This window comes from Mustela nigripes, chromosome 11 (assembly GCF_022355385.1).
Source record: "Mustela nigripes isolate SB6536 chromosome 11, MUSNIG.SB6536, whole genome shotgun sequence".
Taxonomy (NCBI): domain Eukaryota; kingdom Metazoa; phylum Chordata; class Mammalia; order Carnivora; family Mustelidae; genus Mustela; species Mustela nigripes.
Genome location: NC_081567.1, coordinates 27661989 through 27678848, shown reverse-complemented (window position 1 = coordinate 27678848; position 16860 = coordinate 27661989). Strand labels below are relative to the sequence as shown.

General features: G+C 46.9%; 1 protein-coding gene across 1 annotated transcript in view; it reads right to left on the bottom strand.

Annotated features, from left to right (window-relative positions):
* Nucleotides 1-590: 590 nt before the first annotated feature.
* The window catches only part of PARN (poly(A)-specific ribonuclease), a 156941-nt gene continuing 140671 nt past the window's right edge, over nucleotides 591-16860 (bottom strand). Inside the window, exons 23-24 of the mRNA XM_059415283.1 lie at nucleotides 10480-10673; nucleotides 591-1671 (exon numbers count right to left, since the gene is read on the bottom strand). Of these exons, the coding sequence (XP_059271266.1) occupies nucleotides 1619-1671; nucleotides 10480-10673 (247 nt within the window). The 3' untranslated portion in view covers nucleotides 591-1618. The remainder of the gene's footprint in view (nucleotides 1672-10479; nucleotides 10674-16860) is intronic.

The window sequence follows — 16860 nt, the reverse complement described above, 5'->3', positions numbered from 1 at the left end:
GCCCGCAGTGTGCTTTCCCTCTTGCTCGAGGTGTTAGGGTGTTGGACACCAGCTGTTTCTACCCGTAGGTTTCAGTGACTCAGCACCAGACCAGCAGCGCCCCTGCAACCCTTGGCCTCCGTCTGTCTCCACCTCCCTGAGCACCACCCCACAGAGTCTCGGAGCAGGGACAGCTCAGGAAGGGGTGGGAGCTCGTTCCCGAAGGGTTTGGCTTTGCAACTCTGCCACAGACTGCTAGGTCAGGGGGAGGAGTGGAATTGTTCAGAGGCTCGAAGCTGGGAAAAGTGAGTGTCTCACTCATCTGAATATGCAAGCCGCCACAGATCCCAAAGGGCTCCATTCCATCCACCATGACTGGATACGGACCCTCCTACGCGGTCATTTTCCACGGGGCTCAACCCCAGCCCCCGGCAGCTGAAGGTATAGGGTCAGAGGTTAAAAAAAAAGAAGAAACAAAAATTCATGAACATCAGGCTTCGTGACTTACCAGTGCTTTTTAGGGGTGATCTTTCGAGAGAAACATATCCATGTAAAGATCAAATTCATCATTCACTTACAAAAACAAGAAAAAGGAAAAAAAAAAACCAGAATCCTATGAAAATTCCTTTAATTTTCATCTTTCGGAAATACATGTTTCATTTTTTATTTCCATGATACAAAAAATGTTCAGTATCTAACAATGATCTCTATAAAGCAGACCTACTGACAACAGATCCGTGAAATTCTGTCGCTGTTGGGATCGATGTCAATAGAGGAAGGGCTGGTATGCATCTTCTGTGGTTTCAAGCACACGCACACACACGCATATGTGCCACTTCATCCCCAGACACACACACACACAGACACACACACACAGACACACACAGAGGACGAGCAGGTTGAGATGCGGGGGAGGGAGCGCCACACTACACGTAAAAACAGAAGATAACTTTTCGTAATTCATACAGTCTGCCACGAGAAACTCACATCTTAGGGCAAAGGACTCTAAATAAATATGGCCCGAAGGCCAAGGCAGAGGTGACGCTCCCCTACAGGTGGACAGCGGGAGACTGTTTCCTTCTGGAAACAGTGGCTTGGGCGCTCCGTATTTTCTGGCAGATGCAGGGGGAAGCAGGCAGACGCGAGTGGGCTCTCCATCCATCGGGAGACGAGACGAGCTGCCGGCCAGGGAGGCCCCTGCATCCAAAGAGAGCACCGCGGAGCGGGGAGGACTTCAACCCCAAACTCATGCTCATGACCACAGCGCCCGAGAATGTCGGCGTTTTGCCTGGTTCACAGCCGGCGTTTCCTGCCCGGTGGATTCTGAAACACGCGAATGTTCACGGTGGGGAAGGGCTTCACGCAAGCGACAAAGGATCGACGGGTGAATGTGCACATTCCTGAAAGCCTACCACCGCGCTGAGTGGCAGCAGACACTTTACATTAAAAGGGAAGAGAAGAGACATGGCCACAAAAATAAAAACTGGGTTTGTTTGTTTGTTTTTTTCCAGGACGCATACTTGGTTTCCAAGCCCTCCCATACCACGTTTTATTAAATTAAATACAGTATGGCTTCCGAATGTGCTGGCTGGTTTCGCCTCAGCCACAGCCCCAGCGGTGTGTTTCCCTCCGGCCTCGGTTACCACGTGTCGGGGACTTCGAAGAGCTTGGCCGGGCTGTCGGGGATGCCTCCTGGGGGCGGGAGGTGGACAAAACAAAATGCGGTGAGCACGGAGAGGATGGCAACCAGGGGACCGAGCGACCAGCGCGGAACAGAGTGCCAAGGCCAAGGGCCAGGCTGGGCAGAGCACGCCCACAGATGGACTCTGCCCATGGGCAGCAGGGCCCAGTGGGCCCCACAGAAATGTCCCACGGAGGATCAAAGACATGTCTCCCTGCTTGGATGTCTCCATTTACTTCCTGGGGGTTAAAATGTGGATGTGCTCCTATGTCTCGGGCGGGGTGGGGGAGGAACATCCTGTACTGGCCCCTAGCCACCACACTGGGCACCCAGTTCATTTCACTTTTTTTTTTTTTTTTTTTAATTAAGAAAGTTCTATGCCTAATGTGGGGCTTGAACTCATGACCCCAAGATCAAGAGTCACATGCTCCACTGACTGAGCCAGCCATGTGTCCCTCGGTTCGTTTAATCCTCATAAAAGCCCAGCGCAGTTTGGGGCACCTAGAGGGGTAGAGTCGGTTAAGTGTCCAACTCTTGGTTTCTACTCAAGTTGTGATCTCAGGGTCATGAGATCGAGTCCCACATCGTGCTCCGTGCTCAGCACAGAGTCTGCCTCAGATTCTCTCTTCCTGTCCCCTGCCCCTCCTGCTTGTGTGTGCATGCACTCTCTCTCTCAAATTAATAAGTTAAAAGAAAAAAGCCCGGCACAGTGGTATCACTACCTGCATTTTACAGATGCAGAACAGGCTCAGGGAGGCCAGATATGGTGACCAGCGTCACACAGCCAGCGCGAGGCTGACGGGAACGGGATCCTCCCACCGCATCCGGAGCCCTGCTGCATCCTGGGGCTCCAGGTTTCTCTGTGCTGGGTGCTCTGTACCAGCACCCAGAAGAGAAACCCAAGGGGCTGGTGGCCTTTTCAGAGAAGCTGACCAGTAGGAGGGTTCAGAAATCCCCCAAAGGGGCCCAAGAAGAAGCATGCAGCCATTTCAGAGTTCGGCAACACCCGCTAAGTGTTGATGGGTCTCTTTGGTGACAACAGTTTCACCCGGAAGCTGGAAGCCCTTCTGCTCCGTTCACGCCGTTCCCCGTATCAGCAGCGGCACAGTCGGGTCAGGGCCTGGACCAACCGTGTCCGGAGCTGAGCAGAAGGGAATTAAGTCAGGGAAGAGAGTGGCCACGATGGAAGCGTGACAGCCCAGGCGCTCCTGCATGGGTGGTGACGTGCATTACTTTTTACTTAAGCAGGGTTGGCCGGGAAAATCGGCAAAGCTAACCCCAGCTGCTCACACTCCAAGATTCCAAAAGGGGGGAGAGGGCTCGGCTGCTGCCTAAAATGGTAACTTTTAAAACTGGAGGAGGTGCAAGGTTCTGCAGAGTAGGAAATCACTCAGCCCAGAGTGGCCACCTCAATGGCAGGAATGTCTAAAGATAACTGGGTCTGAACACACGAAATAACATAGGATTTCAGCCAACACGAGAACTCCCATGGGTGATCACGGACTGAGATGAAGTCCAGACGGAGAGGACGAGGAGACTGGGGAAGGGACACTTGGGAGGCTTCTGTCCCGTGTCATACCGCTTTGTTGGCACTCCCAGCAAAGACTGAGATGGTTCTTGGGAAGTGAAGAGGGACACGAGATGCTCCCACGTGACAGACTCCTAGGATCCAGTTAGGTTATTAGAGAATGAAACACTAAGACACTCCCCTCTGCAGAGCGAGTAAATCCTGCAGATGGGCCGGGAAGAGACATCACAGGCCTGACCTTCTCAATCACACACATTCATACAATAGCTGATTGCGGGGGGGGGGGGTGGGGGGGGAGAAACACCCATAAGGGCATTTTTATAATCTACATATCAGAGAAACATCACAGCAGTCAATCAGCTGTTTTATAGGCTTTGTTTTGTCTTTTTTTTTTTTTTTTTAAAGATTTATTTATTTATTTGAGAGGAAGAGAGAAAGAGAGCATGACTGGAGGGGGAATTGGGGCAGAGGCAGAAGCAGACTCCCCGCTGAGCACAGATGCGGGGCTCGATCCCAGGACCCCGGGATCATGACCTGAGCCAAAGACTGAGCCACCCAGGCGCCCCACCAATTAGCCATTTTAAAGGTTAACAGCCACAATGCTGAGTGTGGGGAAGCGAAACAGATTCAAACTAGCTGTGAGGGAACTCAAATGAACAAAAAAGCTAAGCGGCTGAGAGCAAGTGCACTGTCATACTTATGGCAGCACCTGCTGTCCGCTGGATGGGACGGTGTGCGGGCGTGGCGGCCCCCCAGCAGATGCACAGGAAGTGACTCGGTGAAGAGCGGGTGAGAAACAGCGGAATGTGCAGAAGCTTTGGATAAGCAAGCCAGGCTCGGCCATTTGACTAGCTGTATGGCTTTGAACAACGTTCCCTGGCTCATCTCTCAGCGGCGCCGAGTACTACGTCCTGTTGCACATGCCTGTGGTGGTACGGCCGAGTCCCTGGCACACGGCAAGTTTGTTGTGGATGTCAGGTCCCTTCCTGTTAGCAGTAAGGTGGCCCAACACTGAACACGGTTGTTCTCCAGGAAGCTGACAGCCTGCTATCAAGATGATCCTGGTTTTCATTACTAAAATGTGCAGCTGCTGAGCAACAATGTGTCCAGAGGAACCAGAATGTTAAGAACCATCTAAAGGAGACCCAGACCAGAGGAAGCTGGAGGTCACTGCTGGTGTTCTTTCTAGCACTTTCCAGAAAGGGAGTGCTGCAGACTGAAGAGTCAGTCTCAAAGCTGGTGGATAAGGAGCTAGGTCTGTTTCAGGGAGCTTGAGGGCAAAGAATTATTCTGGAACAATTTTTCTTTTTAAACAAATATTTGAAGACGTCTGCTTCCTGTCAGGATGGATCTCAATGCGTACTTTGGAACATATGCGAAAATCACCTCAAAATGGACTGCACATCTCACTGTAAAATCTAAAACTTATAGAAGAAAACACAGGAGAAAATCTCTGTAAATCTGGAGTCAAGCAAAGATTTCTTAGATGTGATGCAAAGCCATAATCTGAAAAATGTTAAACTGGATTTCCGTAAAATTTTAAACTTCTACTATTTGAAAGTTACTATTAAGAAAGTGAAAAGAAAAGCAGAGTCTGGAAGAATGTGCAAAACACCCAAAAGGATTTGTATCCAGAATATACAAAGAACTCTCAAAACTCATGGAGAAGAAAACAACCTGATGAAAAAAATGGGCAAAAGATTCAAAAAGACGTTCCGCAAAGAAGAGATCTGGATGGGAAATAATCACACAAAAGATGCTTAGCATCATTAGTCATTAGGGAAACTCAAGTCAAAGCCCTATGAGACACCACTACAGGCCCAATGGAATGGCTAAAAGGGACCACTGGTACCAACACTGGTAAAGGTGCAGAGCCACCGGAAGCCTCGCCGGCCAACGGCGAGAATGCACCACAGTGCGGCCATCTTGGAAAACACTGAGCCCGTTTCTTAGAAGGGGAGACATGCACTTGCCATGTGACCCAGCAACTCCACTCTTTGGTATTTACCCCAAAGAAACAAAAACTTAGTTCATACAAAAACCTGTTGGCACATGCTTACAGCAGCTTGATTCTTAGTTGCTAAAAAGTGGTAACAACCTAAATGCCAATGGGCAAAATGGATAAAGAATGATACATCCATAAAACAGAACACTACTCAGCAGTAAGAAGGAACTGATACTGAAATAGCAAAATGAATTCTCAAATTATTAAGAAAGAAGCACATCAGTGGTTGCCAGGACCTAGGGGAGGGAGGAGGGATGGGGCGTCAGAGAATCTTCTGGAATGATGCAAATATTCTCTCTCTTGATCATAATAATGGTCATATGGATGTACACATTTGCAAAAACTCATCAAATTGGGCACCCGAAAGCGACGACCTCCTGTAAGTAAACTATCTTAATAAAGCTGACCCTGCAAAAGATACTAGGAATGTTGCTTGAAGATCCAACAAAATTCTACTATAAAATATTATGCTGATAATAAAAATCTGACCAGGAGTTTTTTTTAAATGGAGAAAGAACAGGATACCAAACTGACTATGAGGTATGATGTCCATGATGTATAAAAATGACAAGAAGACTAAAAACACTTGTTACTGGATTATCAGCCAACCATGGGGTTTGATTTTCTTCTGTTTTTCTGCATTTTATAGGTCTTCAAAGTGAGCATGTTATCTTTATTAACAAAACGACAAAAGAAAGTAAAAAGTGGTCAACGCGAAAGGTGACCGTTGGGGCTTCTTTACCCTTCTTCTGTCCAGAGCTGAAAGGGACAGATTCTACGAGGGAAGACATTTCTGCCCTCTGGTAAATCCAGAACAGCGTCTCAAACACTGGAGATCTGCCATTGTATCATTTTCTGGAGTGGAAATCTGTAGTGAGAAAGATCCTGGGGGGAGCTACACAGACGTATTCAATTGGGAGATGCTCCAGCGGGCCCGGTGAAGGGGCGGTTTCCCACACCAAGAAGGCAGAGCTTCCCGGGGTGGAGGGCTGCCGGGGGAACAAGGACTGAGCAGCAGACTGGCCCACCACACAGCACAGAGGCCACACGGAGGCTGCCAGCCACATTTTAATTGAGGGCTTCGAAAGTTCCTTGGCTACACTTCCTGAGCCTGGATGGTCAGCAACTGCAGACCGCTGCTCAGGTCCTAAATTTTCATACTGTAACCTTAAGGATGGAAGCTTGAAAAGTTCAATGGATTCCTCAAGACTCCAATGATACTCCTGGTTCTTGGCAAACATTTTAAGGGCTGCTGTGTTGTGTTTTCAGTGGAAGAAGGAAAAGACTTGTAGCAGCCTCTCTAGGACATGACACAAAAAATCACCAGGAATCGTTGGCATCTTGGGCACTTATCTGCCAAAGCTAACAGGGCATGAGAGAACTCTGGCTACTGGACCGTCTGACGATATTTTGAGATTGGGCAGTCTGGTCAGCGACAGGACACTGAAACACAATTCACTCATCAGCAAGAACGAGTGTGCTATGGACACCCGTCCAATAAACCCTGTCTGGGGAACATCACCTAGGGGTACTTCAGTGCAGCCCGAATGGCACACAGAACTCTGGTTCTTTACCTACAAGTAGAGAACGTACCTTGAATTCCCCCGAGGAAAAGTAGATAGCGCCACCAATTTAGCTAATCCTACTAAATAGAAAAGCAACTGGCTCGTGTTCTATGTTTGTAGCCTGGACACTGGACAGAAACAACACTTAGGAGAAAAATATTTGCTAAGTATATAATATGTACATAGTAAACTCCTAAAGAGAATGGTCGCTTGGGTCCCATGACTTCATCATGAGCAAGTCCAAGTTGGCAACTGTTTCCTGCTCTTGACCGGCTGCCAGAAAAGCCATCTTTATGTAAAGGGTCCTCCGCTTCTTCTAAAGTTTGGATCAATTTCACATACTGCACAGTGATACAACGTGGGGATTCCAGATCAGACCGCCCTCCCCAGTGCCCCCAGTACCAGTTATACCGGACTTCGCAAGTCTGAATTCTTTGGACCTGTTTCCTCTCCAGAAATTGGAAATACTGGTATCTATTCTTGATCGGGTTTTTATACGGAATAGACAGTAAAGGAGGCTCCTGGCACAATGCCTGCTACAGGATATAAACTAGGAACAGTCAGTCATTCCTTTTGCAATTTAAGTCATTCTGCTAGCTGAGAAGGGGTCTAGGACTGAGCTCTTAATGCATCTTCGATATTAAAATGTATAACTAAGACAGACGACACTGTTACGTGTGGGATTTACTGAGCACCAACTGTCCCCGGACTGCTACAATACACAATATTCTCTGGTCCGACTTTTTGCGACTTCCTCCTGGGAAAACAGAAACCTCCCTCCCAGGTCAAACAGTGTCTTTTATATTTCTCATGCCTCCGCCAACCCAACACACCTTCATGAATCACCTGCGGCCCTGTCAAGAGACTCTGGCCAGGAGGAGAGCTCAGATAGGACGCCTGAGAACCTGTCTCTGCAGGTCAGACTTTCCCACGCCCTACCGAACTGTCCCAACAGATGGCTGCCAACACCCCAACTGGGGCGTCACAGCTCCTGGAACCCTCTGAACCCTTGAGTGCTTCATACAGACCCTACATAGGTCCAGACCTTTGTATTCTCACTCACTACAGGACCTTATGACAGTCGGCGAGCAGTCAAAACTGGTCAACGCCACAGGCTCAGAGCCTGGTTACCTCACCCGACATCCTGCCGGGAATAGTAGCGCTAAACGCTTACAATAATACAGTCAAGAAGGACCTGTGAAACTTCTAGCTTTGTGCTGCTGCAAGGCCTCACCCGGTGAATGGTGCCCCAGAAGCACCATCCGCTCCACTCTCTGATTCAATTAAAAGCTGTCGAGATGTTTCTCTCTTTCTCTTTTAGCGGGACTGACAAAGAAGTACAAAATCTATCATTTTTTTTTTCTTTTTTAGCTCAAATCTTGAGGCCGTGACAGCTTTCCTGTCAATGGGAGGAAAATAAAAACCTATTTTAATGACAGTATTATACATTCGAACCCCCAAATAACTCACAGAAAGTTTTCACTTAGAATGATGAAAGTTATAAAAGGAGCTAATCTATTCAGGCAGTCTATTATTAGGTATTTTAATGTTAATACCTGTAAGATTATGCTGAGATAGAGGAGGGGGAAAATACCCTGTCATCTTGCGCCTGAGCTCTAACAGATAAGCTGAAAAATGCCGAAGAGACTGAGACAGGAAGGGAGGGAAGACAAGAGAAGACCCCACCCCCCAGCACGCCAGCCATGACCTCTAGAAGTCAGTCCTGCTGACATTGAGCGCGGAGGCTGGTCGAGCAGACACCATGCCACCGTGGTGAGAAGGTTATCCCAGGTGAAGACTAAGGGTGTCACAGAATGAAACCTTCCCCGGTGCCCCATTTAGGGAACGGAAGGGAAGCAAGTCAAGGAGAACACTGGGATTCAAGGAGGCAGCGAAGAGAGTCCAGGCTTCAAGCAAGCAGTTTGAGTTTTCAGTTAAAAGTTAAGCCTCAGCGTGGTGTATAAAAGCATATGCAATATTTTTGCTGCCTCTTTGGTTTCACTAGTAACAGTGAGATTCAGAAAACTCCCTGCCGTCAGATCGGGCCACATGTAAAAGGAAGAATTAATCTGAAACACAGTGAAGGCTTAGCTTGGGTATGAATCAAGTCCCGTGGCTTCCCTACACCTTCCTTTGATCTGACTGTTGGTTCTGCTCGCTGGGGAGACCAGCCTGCTGTGAGATAAAGGAGAGGGGCCCTCCAGGCGGGGTCAGCAGCCCTCTTATCCTGGGCAGACAGGCAGTGGCGGAACCGTGCAGGAGAACACCTGCTCTCTTGCAGGACAGACTGAAGGACTCTGTGACCTTGGGCAAGTCACGTTACCCTTCACGCCTGCAATCTCTTAACTGTGAAACAGACCTTGAGGACCGCCTCAGAACTTTAAAAGAAAGAACTCCCACCCAGTGTGACATGCCCCGCTGGCCCCGAGGGCTTTAACTGTTGTCCCCGACAGCTGTGGGACCCGCTAGGTGACTGCCGGATCTCCCCGGCGGGGAACTGGCCCGGCTGACCATCGAGACCTTCCGTCATCTTGCAGTCCAGCAGTGCAGAGGGCGTGAGCACAGGGGATGAGTTTGGTCATGAGCAGCCTCCCCCCGCGCCATGGCATCTGGGTGATGGAGAGAGTGTGGGATTTGGCCTCGGGCAGGCCCAGACTTACCTTCTGGTGCTAGCTATATGGACCTACGCGTGTTTCTAAACCTCTCTGAGCCAGACACCTGCGTCCCTGAGACAGGATGGTAATCCCCTATGTCAGGGCTTTTGTGAGAAGGGGAGGCTCCCCCTACAGCTCTTTGCACATACTAGGCTCTCAACAGGGTAGCTTCTGGTTTCCTTTGCTCCTTATGTAATTCTGCGTATGAGAGAGAAATCCGGGCTGCCTGGCAAAGTTTTGCTGGGAACGGTGAAAACGCTGCCACTGAAAATAACATGTGTAGGAGGAGGGCTCTGTGCAAATTTAAATGCACATTTAAGATACTAGGCTACTTACACACATCAGCAAAACCTCTAAACCATGGAGGAAAGGGAGAGTATTACCAAAATGGAGTAACCATCTTTAACTGAGAAGGCCCCTGCCAAGCCCTCCTCTATCAAGAGACAGGGCTTTTTAGGGATTCCTTAAATTAAATGGATCCTAAAAAGCATCTGGTCCCGTGGAAAACTACAGCAGTCCCCCTCATCTGCGGGGGACACAGTCCAAAACACGCAGTGTGTGCTTGAAACTTCCGGTAGTACCAGCCCCCGCAGACTCCATGTTATTTCCGGTACATCCACAGCTGTGACAAGGCTGAATTGATAAATGGGGCACAGTAAGAGATGAACAAGCGCTAATAACCAGAGAGAACAACGACAACAAATGTACTGTCACAACAGTCGTGTGAACTGGTTTCTTTCAAAAAAATCTTACTGTCCCGGACTCACCCTGCTTCTTGTGTCCTTGTGAGAAGACAAGTGAGGGCAATGACAAAGGCATGGTGATCTAGCCTTAGGCTACCAGTGACCTTCTGGTGATACGTATGACGGAAGGATCCCCTGCTTTCAGACTGTGGTTGACTCTGGGAAACCGTGGATAAAGGGGTTGATGGCAGGAGTGGGGGAGATTACTGGACATGGGCTTTGCCACCAACCGAAGCCCCGCCATCATTTCTCCCCCCAAACTATGAGTTTCTAGAGCATTAAAGAGTACACAACCCCAGAACTCTACTGAGATCTTCTACAAACCTGCTGGTGAAAGGTCCTTCTTCATTCTTTTTAACTTCTTGGCCTTTTTCCTTCCCTCGGAGACGGGTTCTGCACAGGACTCTGTGGGCTCGAGCTCGGCGTCAGAAATCTCCCCCGATACTCTGGCCTCCAAGTCAGCTTCTGCTGGGCTGGGACTCAGGCTTCTCTTTTCTACCGTGCCAGTGGCTGTAAGACTAAAACACACACAATGGAATGACATGAAAGGTGTTGAGAGTAACAGAAACACTAGCCTATAGAATGTCTTCGCACTCTGAAGCTTGTTACCACTTAACCAGCAGCCAACAACCCGGGCGGCTGCCACCTGTACGTGACTGTTAAAGACCTAACTGTTAAAGACAGTTAAAGACCTTAAAGAACCGAAGTCTGAAGGTTTCCCGTGGCGACAAGCTTATTCAGAAGCAAGTTCTGTGTTATGTTTGTGTAGAGACACAGACGAATCTGAATTCTTCCCAGCGCTTCCAAGAACGAAATTTTTTTAAAGATTTTATTTATTTGAGAGAGAGAGAGCATTAGTGGGGGGCGGGGGAGGGGCAGAGGGAGAAGCTGACACCCTGCCGAGCAGGGAGCCCGATACGGGGCGCGATCCCAGGACACTGAGATCATGACCGGAGCTGAAGGCTGAGGCTTAACCCACTGTGCCACCCAGGTGCCCCTTGAAGCACCAAATTTTCAAGAAAATTCTTGGTTTCTGTTTTTGTGGAGCTACTACAGTAGAAGAGCAGACTAGAAGAGTAGAGCTGCCATAATAAAATAAGAGTTCTTGGTGGTACCGAAGCGGAAGACGGCACTGTTACCCTCACGACTGCCTAATGCACGCACAGCGCAACAGACGAGTGCGTGAGCGTGTCAGCGATCACGTTGCTCGGCATCGGACTACACTGACAGGGCGTGGCCCACCTCCACAGAGTTCTCGTCTGTTCCAAAACGGTGACTTGTCAAATTTATAATTAAACCCGGCTTCACTTTGAAAGCTTCATAGGATGTGACATGTTGAATTAAATCCAATTACATGTCCTGATTTTTCCTTGAGGAAAAGCATGTTCCCTGAAATAGAACTTGATGAGAACAGAGACCGCGTGGCCAATGTGAGTCCTGTCTCCTCTAAATGGGTCCTATAAATAGATTTTTTAGGGTGGCCCCCAATTTATGAGAAACATCTAAAAATCAAGTCATTCCACCTAAGGGAGGCCATTCGAGTACAGCGAGGGGGCGGGGAGCGAGCGAGGGTATGCCCCTGATTAAGCCTCTTCTAAGGAAGTGCATACTTAAAATGTTACATATAAAAAAACACTCTGGCTTCCCAGTCATCCCAATTCCAATTCCTCCATGTAGTCCTGCACTCCCATCTCTGTTTTTTGTACCTGTTCACTCATGTGAAGAAAAAGAATAAACTGTTTTCCTGGTGGTTCTTAAAAGCCACAGGAGGCAGAACGCACGACTCTTACAGCTGGCTGGTCTGCCTCCACCTGTCCTCTTCTCCACATATATCATACAGACTTCTCCGAAGCATCTCTTTTATTGAGGGGACACAAGGAAAAGGGGAGAAATAAGTAATATTTTGGGGACATTATTAAATATGCATATGAAAGTTTACTGTTTAAAAACTGATTACTACCTTCAAAAGGTTTTCTTTTAAAAAACATTTTATTGGGGCACCTGGGTGGCTCAGTGGGTTAAAGGCTCTGCCTTCGGTTCAGGTCATGATCTCAGGGTCCTGGGATCGAGCCCCGCATTGGGCTCTCTGCTTGGTGGGGAGCCTGCTTCCCTCTCTCTCTCCCTCTCTCTCTCTGCCTACTTGTGATCTCCATCTGTCAAATAAATAAATAAAATCTTTTAAAAACTTTAAAAAATAAATAAAAAATAAAAACATTGAATTTATTTGGGGGGACAAAGGGAGAGGGAGAGAGAGAGAATCTCAAGCAGACACAGGGCTCCCTCTCATGACTCTGAGACAAAATCAAGAGCTGGGACATTTAACAGACAGAGCAACTCAGGCACCCTACCCTTAAAACAGTCCTCTTAAAGACAAAAATAATTTTGGCTGGTTTCTGAAAATCTGGAAAATTCAAAAAGTGTCAGAAAATAATAAGGACCCATTTTCCACCACAAAAGGGGAACAGGCCTAAAAATTCCTCTGTGTTGTAAATCCTGGAGCCTGGTAGCCTCTAAGATGTAAATGTTTAATGAAAACTCAGTTGGGACTTCAAGAAAGACAAGGTCCAGAAATAGCCCCAACTGCATATAGAAATCTAGTGTACAATGAAGGTTGTATTTCACATTACTGGGACAAAGATGAACTTTAAAGAAATAGTGTCGGGATAACTGGAAAAGGATAAATTAGACCCCAAATTCCTCACTTGGTACAAAAGCATAAACACCAAACAGATCGGATATCTACATGCCCAGAATGAAAAATGGGTGAATTCCTCAAAAATCTGAGTGTACAAAAAGGCTTTCTCACTATGACTTGTAATTCAGACACAGTTAAAAAAAAAAAAAAAAAGTACCAATTTGATCTCCTAAACATTTTTTTTTTTTTTTTTTTTTGCACAGTGGTAAGATAAGCCAAGTCACAAGACGAATGAGAAACCAGGGAAAAGTATCTGTAGCGTAGATCATAGATAAAAGGTTAATGTCCCTGATACACAAATAACTCTCAAACTGGAGAGAGTCAGGGCAAAGCCACAAACTCACTGTTAGAGAGAGGAGTGTGGCCACATCTAACAAAACCCGGTATTTATTTACCTTTTGAGTCCACAGGCACACTTTTCGGAACATGAAAGACACAGGTCCACCAATGAACAAATACATACGCGCAGGTCATTCCCTGCAGCTTTCTCTGAAACTACAAAATACCGCCAAGCCAAAATAAAACGCCTAAATGTCGAGGTATCGGAAATTGGTTAAATAAACTGTGATACGTATAATCAGGGAAGTTATGAGCCATTATAAGAGAGAATGGAGACCTCAAAGATCAGACAGGGAATGACTTCTAGTAAAAAACAAATAAACCCACAAAAAAAAACAAGGTGGGAAAAAAGCAAAGTGCAAAAGAGCCATTTATAAACCCAGTGCTTGCCACCTTCAGTAAGGAAGGGGGAAGAACTCAAATCCTGAGGTCTTCAGGGGTTTGCTTCTGTTGCTGAATGAGTGACGCCAATTCTGAAAATACCGAGATGTGTTTCAGTACCGAGCAAAGCCGTAAACACGCGGATGTTGGAAGCCAGACACACCAATACTGGGGTGTGGGAAGAAAAGGAAGAACCCTGTGGAGATGAAATGAAATGGGAGACAGACTCAAGATTTTAACATAAATAAGTATGTGTCTATGTGTGCACTCATGTTTGGGGGGTGTATGTGTGTATATCCAAGCATTACCACCGAAAAGGGCGTAGAAGCAAAGAAATCTCACTAGCGGTGAGCACATCTGGTGTCCACATCTTAATTTCTAATACCGTACTTTAAAAACAAACAAACAAAACAAAACCCAGAGCTTCCAGAAGAACTGGCTGATTCCACAGCTGGGGTTACTGGAGGCCTGAGATGAGACTGGAACATCTTGCGATATGAGAAAGCAGGAAAGTGCTGAAGATGTGCAGAGGCGTGTTACAAGGACCGAGGCCCAGCTGGGAAGGGCTCTCACCGGCCAGGTATCAGAGCACCAAAGTAAGAGGCAGTAACAGGTTCTGAACTGAAGAAATAGGAATCCATGTGTTTACGTAACACAGGACACAAAGGGAGGGAGAGGGAGGAAGAAGAGCTCTTAGGCGGGATACTGACTCGGAACCAGTAATGGGGAAGAGAAATGGAGCTGTTAGCTAACCCCTCTGCAACCCTCCCATGAAGGATGGTTGAGGCAAACGCGCTGGCAGCTGCTCCACACGGGGGTTGTTCTGGTGGCGAGGAGGATATCTGCACGGTCTGGAAGTGTCTCCCCTCTCCCAGGGCCTGCACTGCAGTCAGGACTGTGGAGCTGAAATGTCACCATGAAGAAACATCAGACAAACCCAAATGGAAGATATCTTCCTGAAAAAGAGCGGTCGGGGAGGGGTTGGTGTTCCTCAACAGTGTCACCGTCCTAAGAGACTAAAGGGATATGAAAACTGGATGCAATACGTTATTATAGACTGGGCCTTATAATGGGGGGGGCAGTGATGCAGATAATACGAGATCAGATACTAAAATGTGGATATGAGCAGTAGAGCATCGTATCAATGGTAAATTACTACGGTTGGTCACTGTACTACAGGTGTGTAAGGAAATATACTCTTACTTAGTGGACCGAGGGACAAAGGACCATGATTATTTAATTCCCTTTCAGGTGGTTCAGGGGGAAAAAGTCTGTTTGGGGTCAAACTAGGAGGTCACATGCAGAATTTTGCTACAAGCATAAGGTACTGATTATGCAGCCGGTGGAAATCAAATTCTTCTAGGGTGACTATCTCCATTAACTTCTTCTTTTCAGTAGGGAAGGGAAAAAAAAAAGGTTGCTAAGGGGTGGTATTTACAAGTTCCTGCAAACACCTGTAAAACCACAAAAATCTGGCTGCCCCATGAAGTTTCCCTCTCTTTCTTTTAAATGAGGGCATTCTTTACATGCAATGAAATTTGCTCAATTTCTGGAATTGCATACAACCACGTAAACACCAGAACAGCCAAGACACAGAACGGTTCCCTTTAAGAAGATTCCTTGTGCCACTGTGCACTGAACTCTCTTGCCAGCAAACACGGATCTGCTTGCAGACACTATATTCTGCCTCTTCTAGAAAGTTCACACGAATGAAATTGTATAGTATTTAATCCTCCGTGTTTGCCTCTTTTACTTCACATGACGCCCTGGGAACCAGCCACACAGTTGGTGGTCCTGGTATTTTACCCCCATCACTGAGTTGTTGTATTTCCCAGTACGGCTATACCACGATTCATTTACTCGTTTACCAGTTGACGGACATTTGGGCTGCTTCCAATATTCTGCTATTGTCAATAATAACACTCTGAACGTCTGCGTAAAGGCTTTTCTGAGTTTTTATTTATTTATTTTTAAAGATTTTATTTATTTATTTGACACAGAAAGAGAGATTTCAAGTAGGCAGAGAGGCAGGCACAGAGAGAGGGGGAAGCAGGCTCCCCACTGAGCAGAGAGCCCGATGCAGGGCTTGAACCCAGGGCCCTGAGATCAGGACCTGAGCTGAAGGCAGAGGCTTTAACTCACTGAGCCACCCAGGTGCCCTAAGATTTTTTTTTTTTTAATCACGGTAAAATACACATCACAGAAAACTTGGCCATGTCAACCACTGCAAGCACACAGCTCAGCGCTGTTAAGTATACTTCCAACTTTGTGCAACCACCACGACTCTCCATCTCTAGGACCCTCTTCATCTTGCGAAACTGAAACCCTGTACCCATTAAACAGTAACTCCCCATTCTCCCTTCCCCCCAGCCCCTGGCAACCACCATTCTTTCTGCCTCTTTGATTCTTACTCGTCTGAGTATACTTACTGAAAAATATATTTACACTTACTAAGTATTACTTACTTACTCGTAGAAGTGGAACCACAGAGTATTGTCTCTGTTTGTGACTGGCTTATTTCATGTAGCACAATGTCAAGCAAGGTTCACTCATGTTGAAACAGGTGTCAGAAACACCTTCCCTTTACGGCTGAATAATATTTCATCGTGCGGATATACCACATTTTGCTCATCCATTTACCTGGCAGTGGACACCTACCCTGCTTCCAGACTTCAGCTATGAAAAATACTAATAGGAACAGGGTGCACAAACAGCTCTCCAAGACCCTGCTTTCCATTCCTTTGGGCATATGCCAAGAAGTGGAATTGCTGAGTCACATGGTAAGTTTGCTTTTAGTTTTTGAGGTAGCCTCCTGCTATTTTCACAGCAACATTCCCACAAGAGCGTATGAGGCTCCCGTTTCTCCATATCCTCATTAACACTTGTTCTATTCTGGGTTTTTGATGGTAGCCATGCTAATGGCTATAAGGTGTTATCTCATTGTGGTTTTGATATGCATTCCCCAGTGATCAGTGACGTTAATCGGCCATTCATTTATGTTCTTTAGAGATACAGCTAATGCAAGTTCTTTGCCCATTTTTGAATTGGGTTGGTTTTTGTTGTTTCTGTTGAGTTTTAGTTCCTCATACATTCTAGTTAGTTATCCCTTATCAGATATAGAAGTTCATTTTGTATATGGTGTGAGGTAAGGGTCCAACTTCATTCTTTTGTGTGTGGATATTCCATTTACCCAACACCATTTACTGGAAAGACTGTCCTTTCCCCATTGCACGGTTTTGCCATTCTTATTGAAAATGATCTGACAGTTCATGTGAAGGTTTATTTCTGGG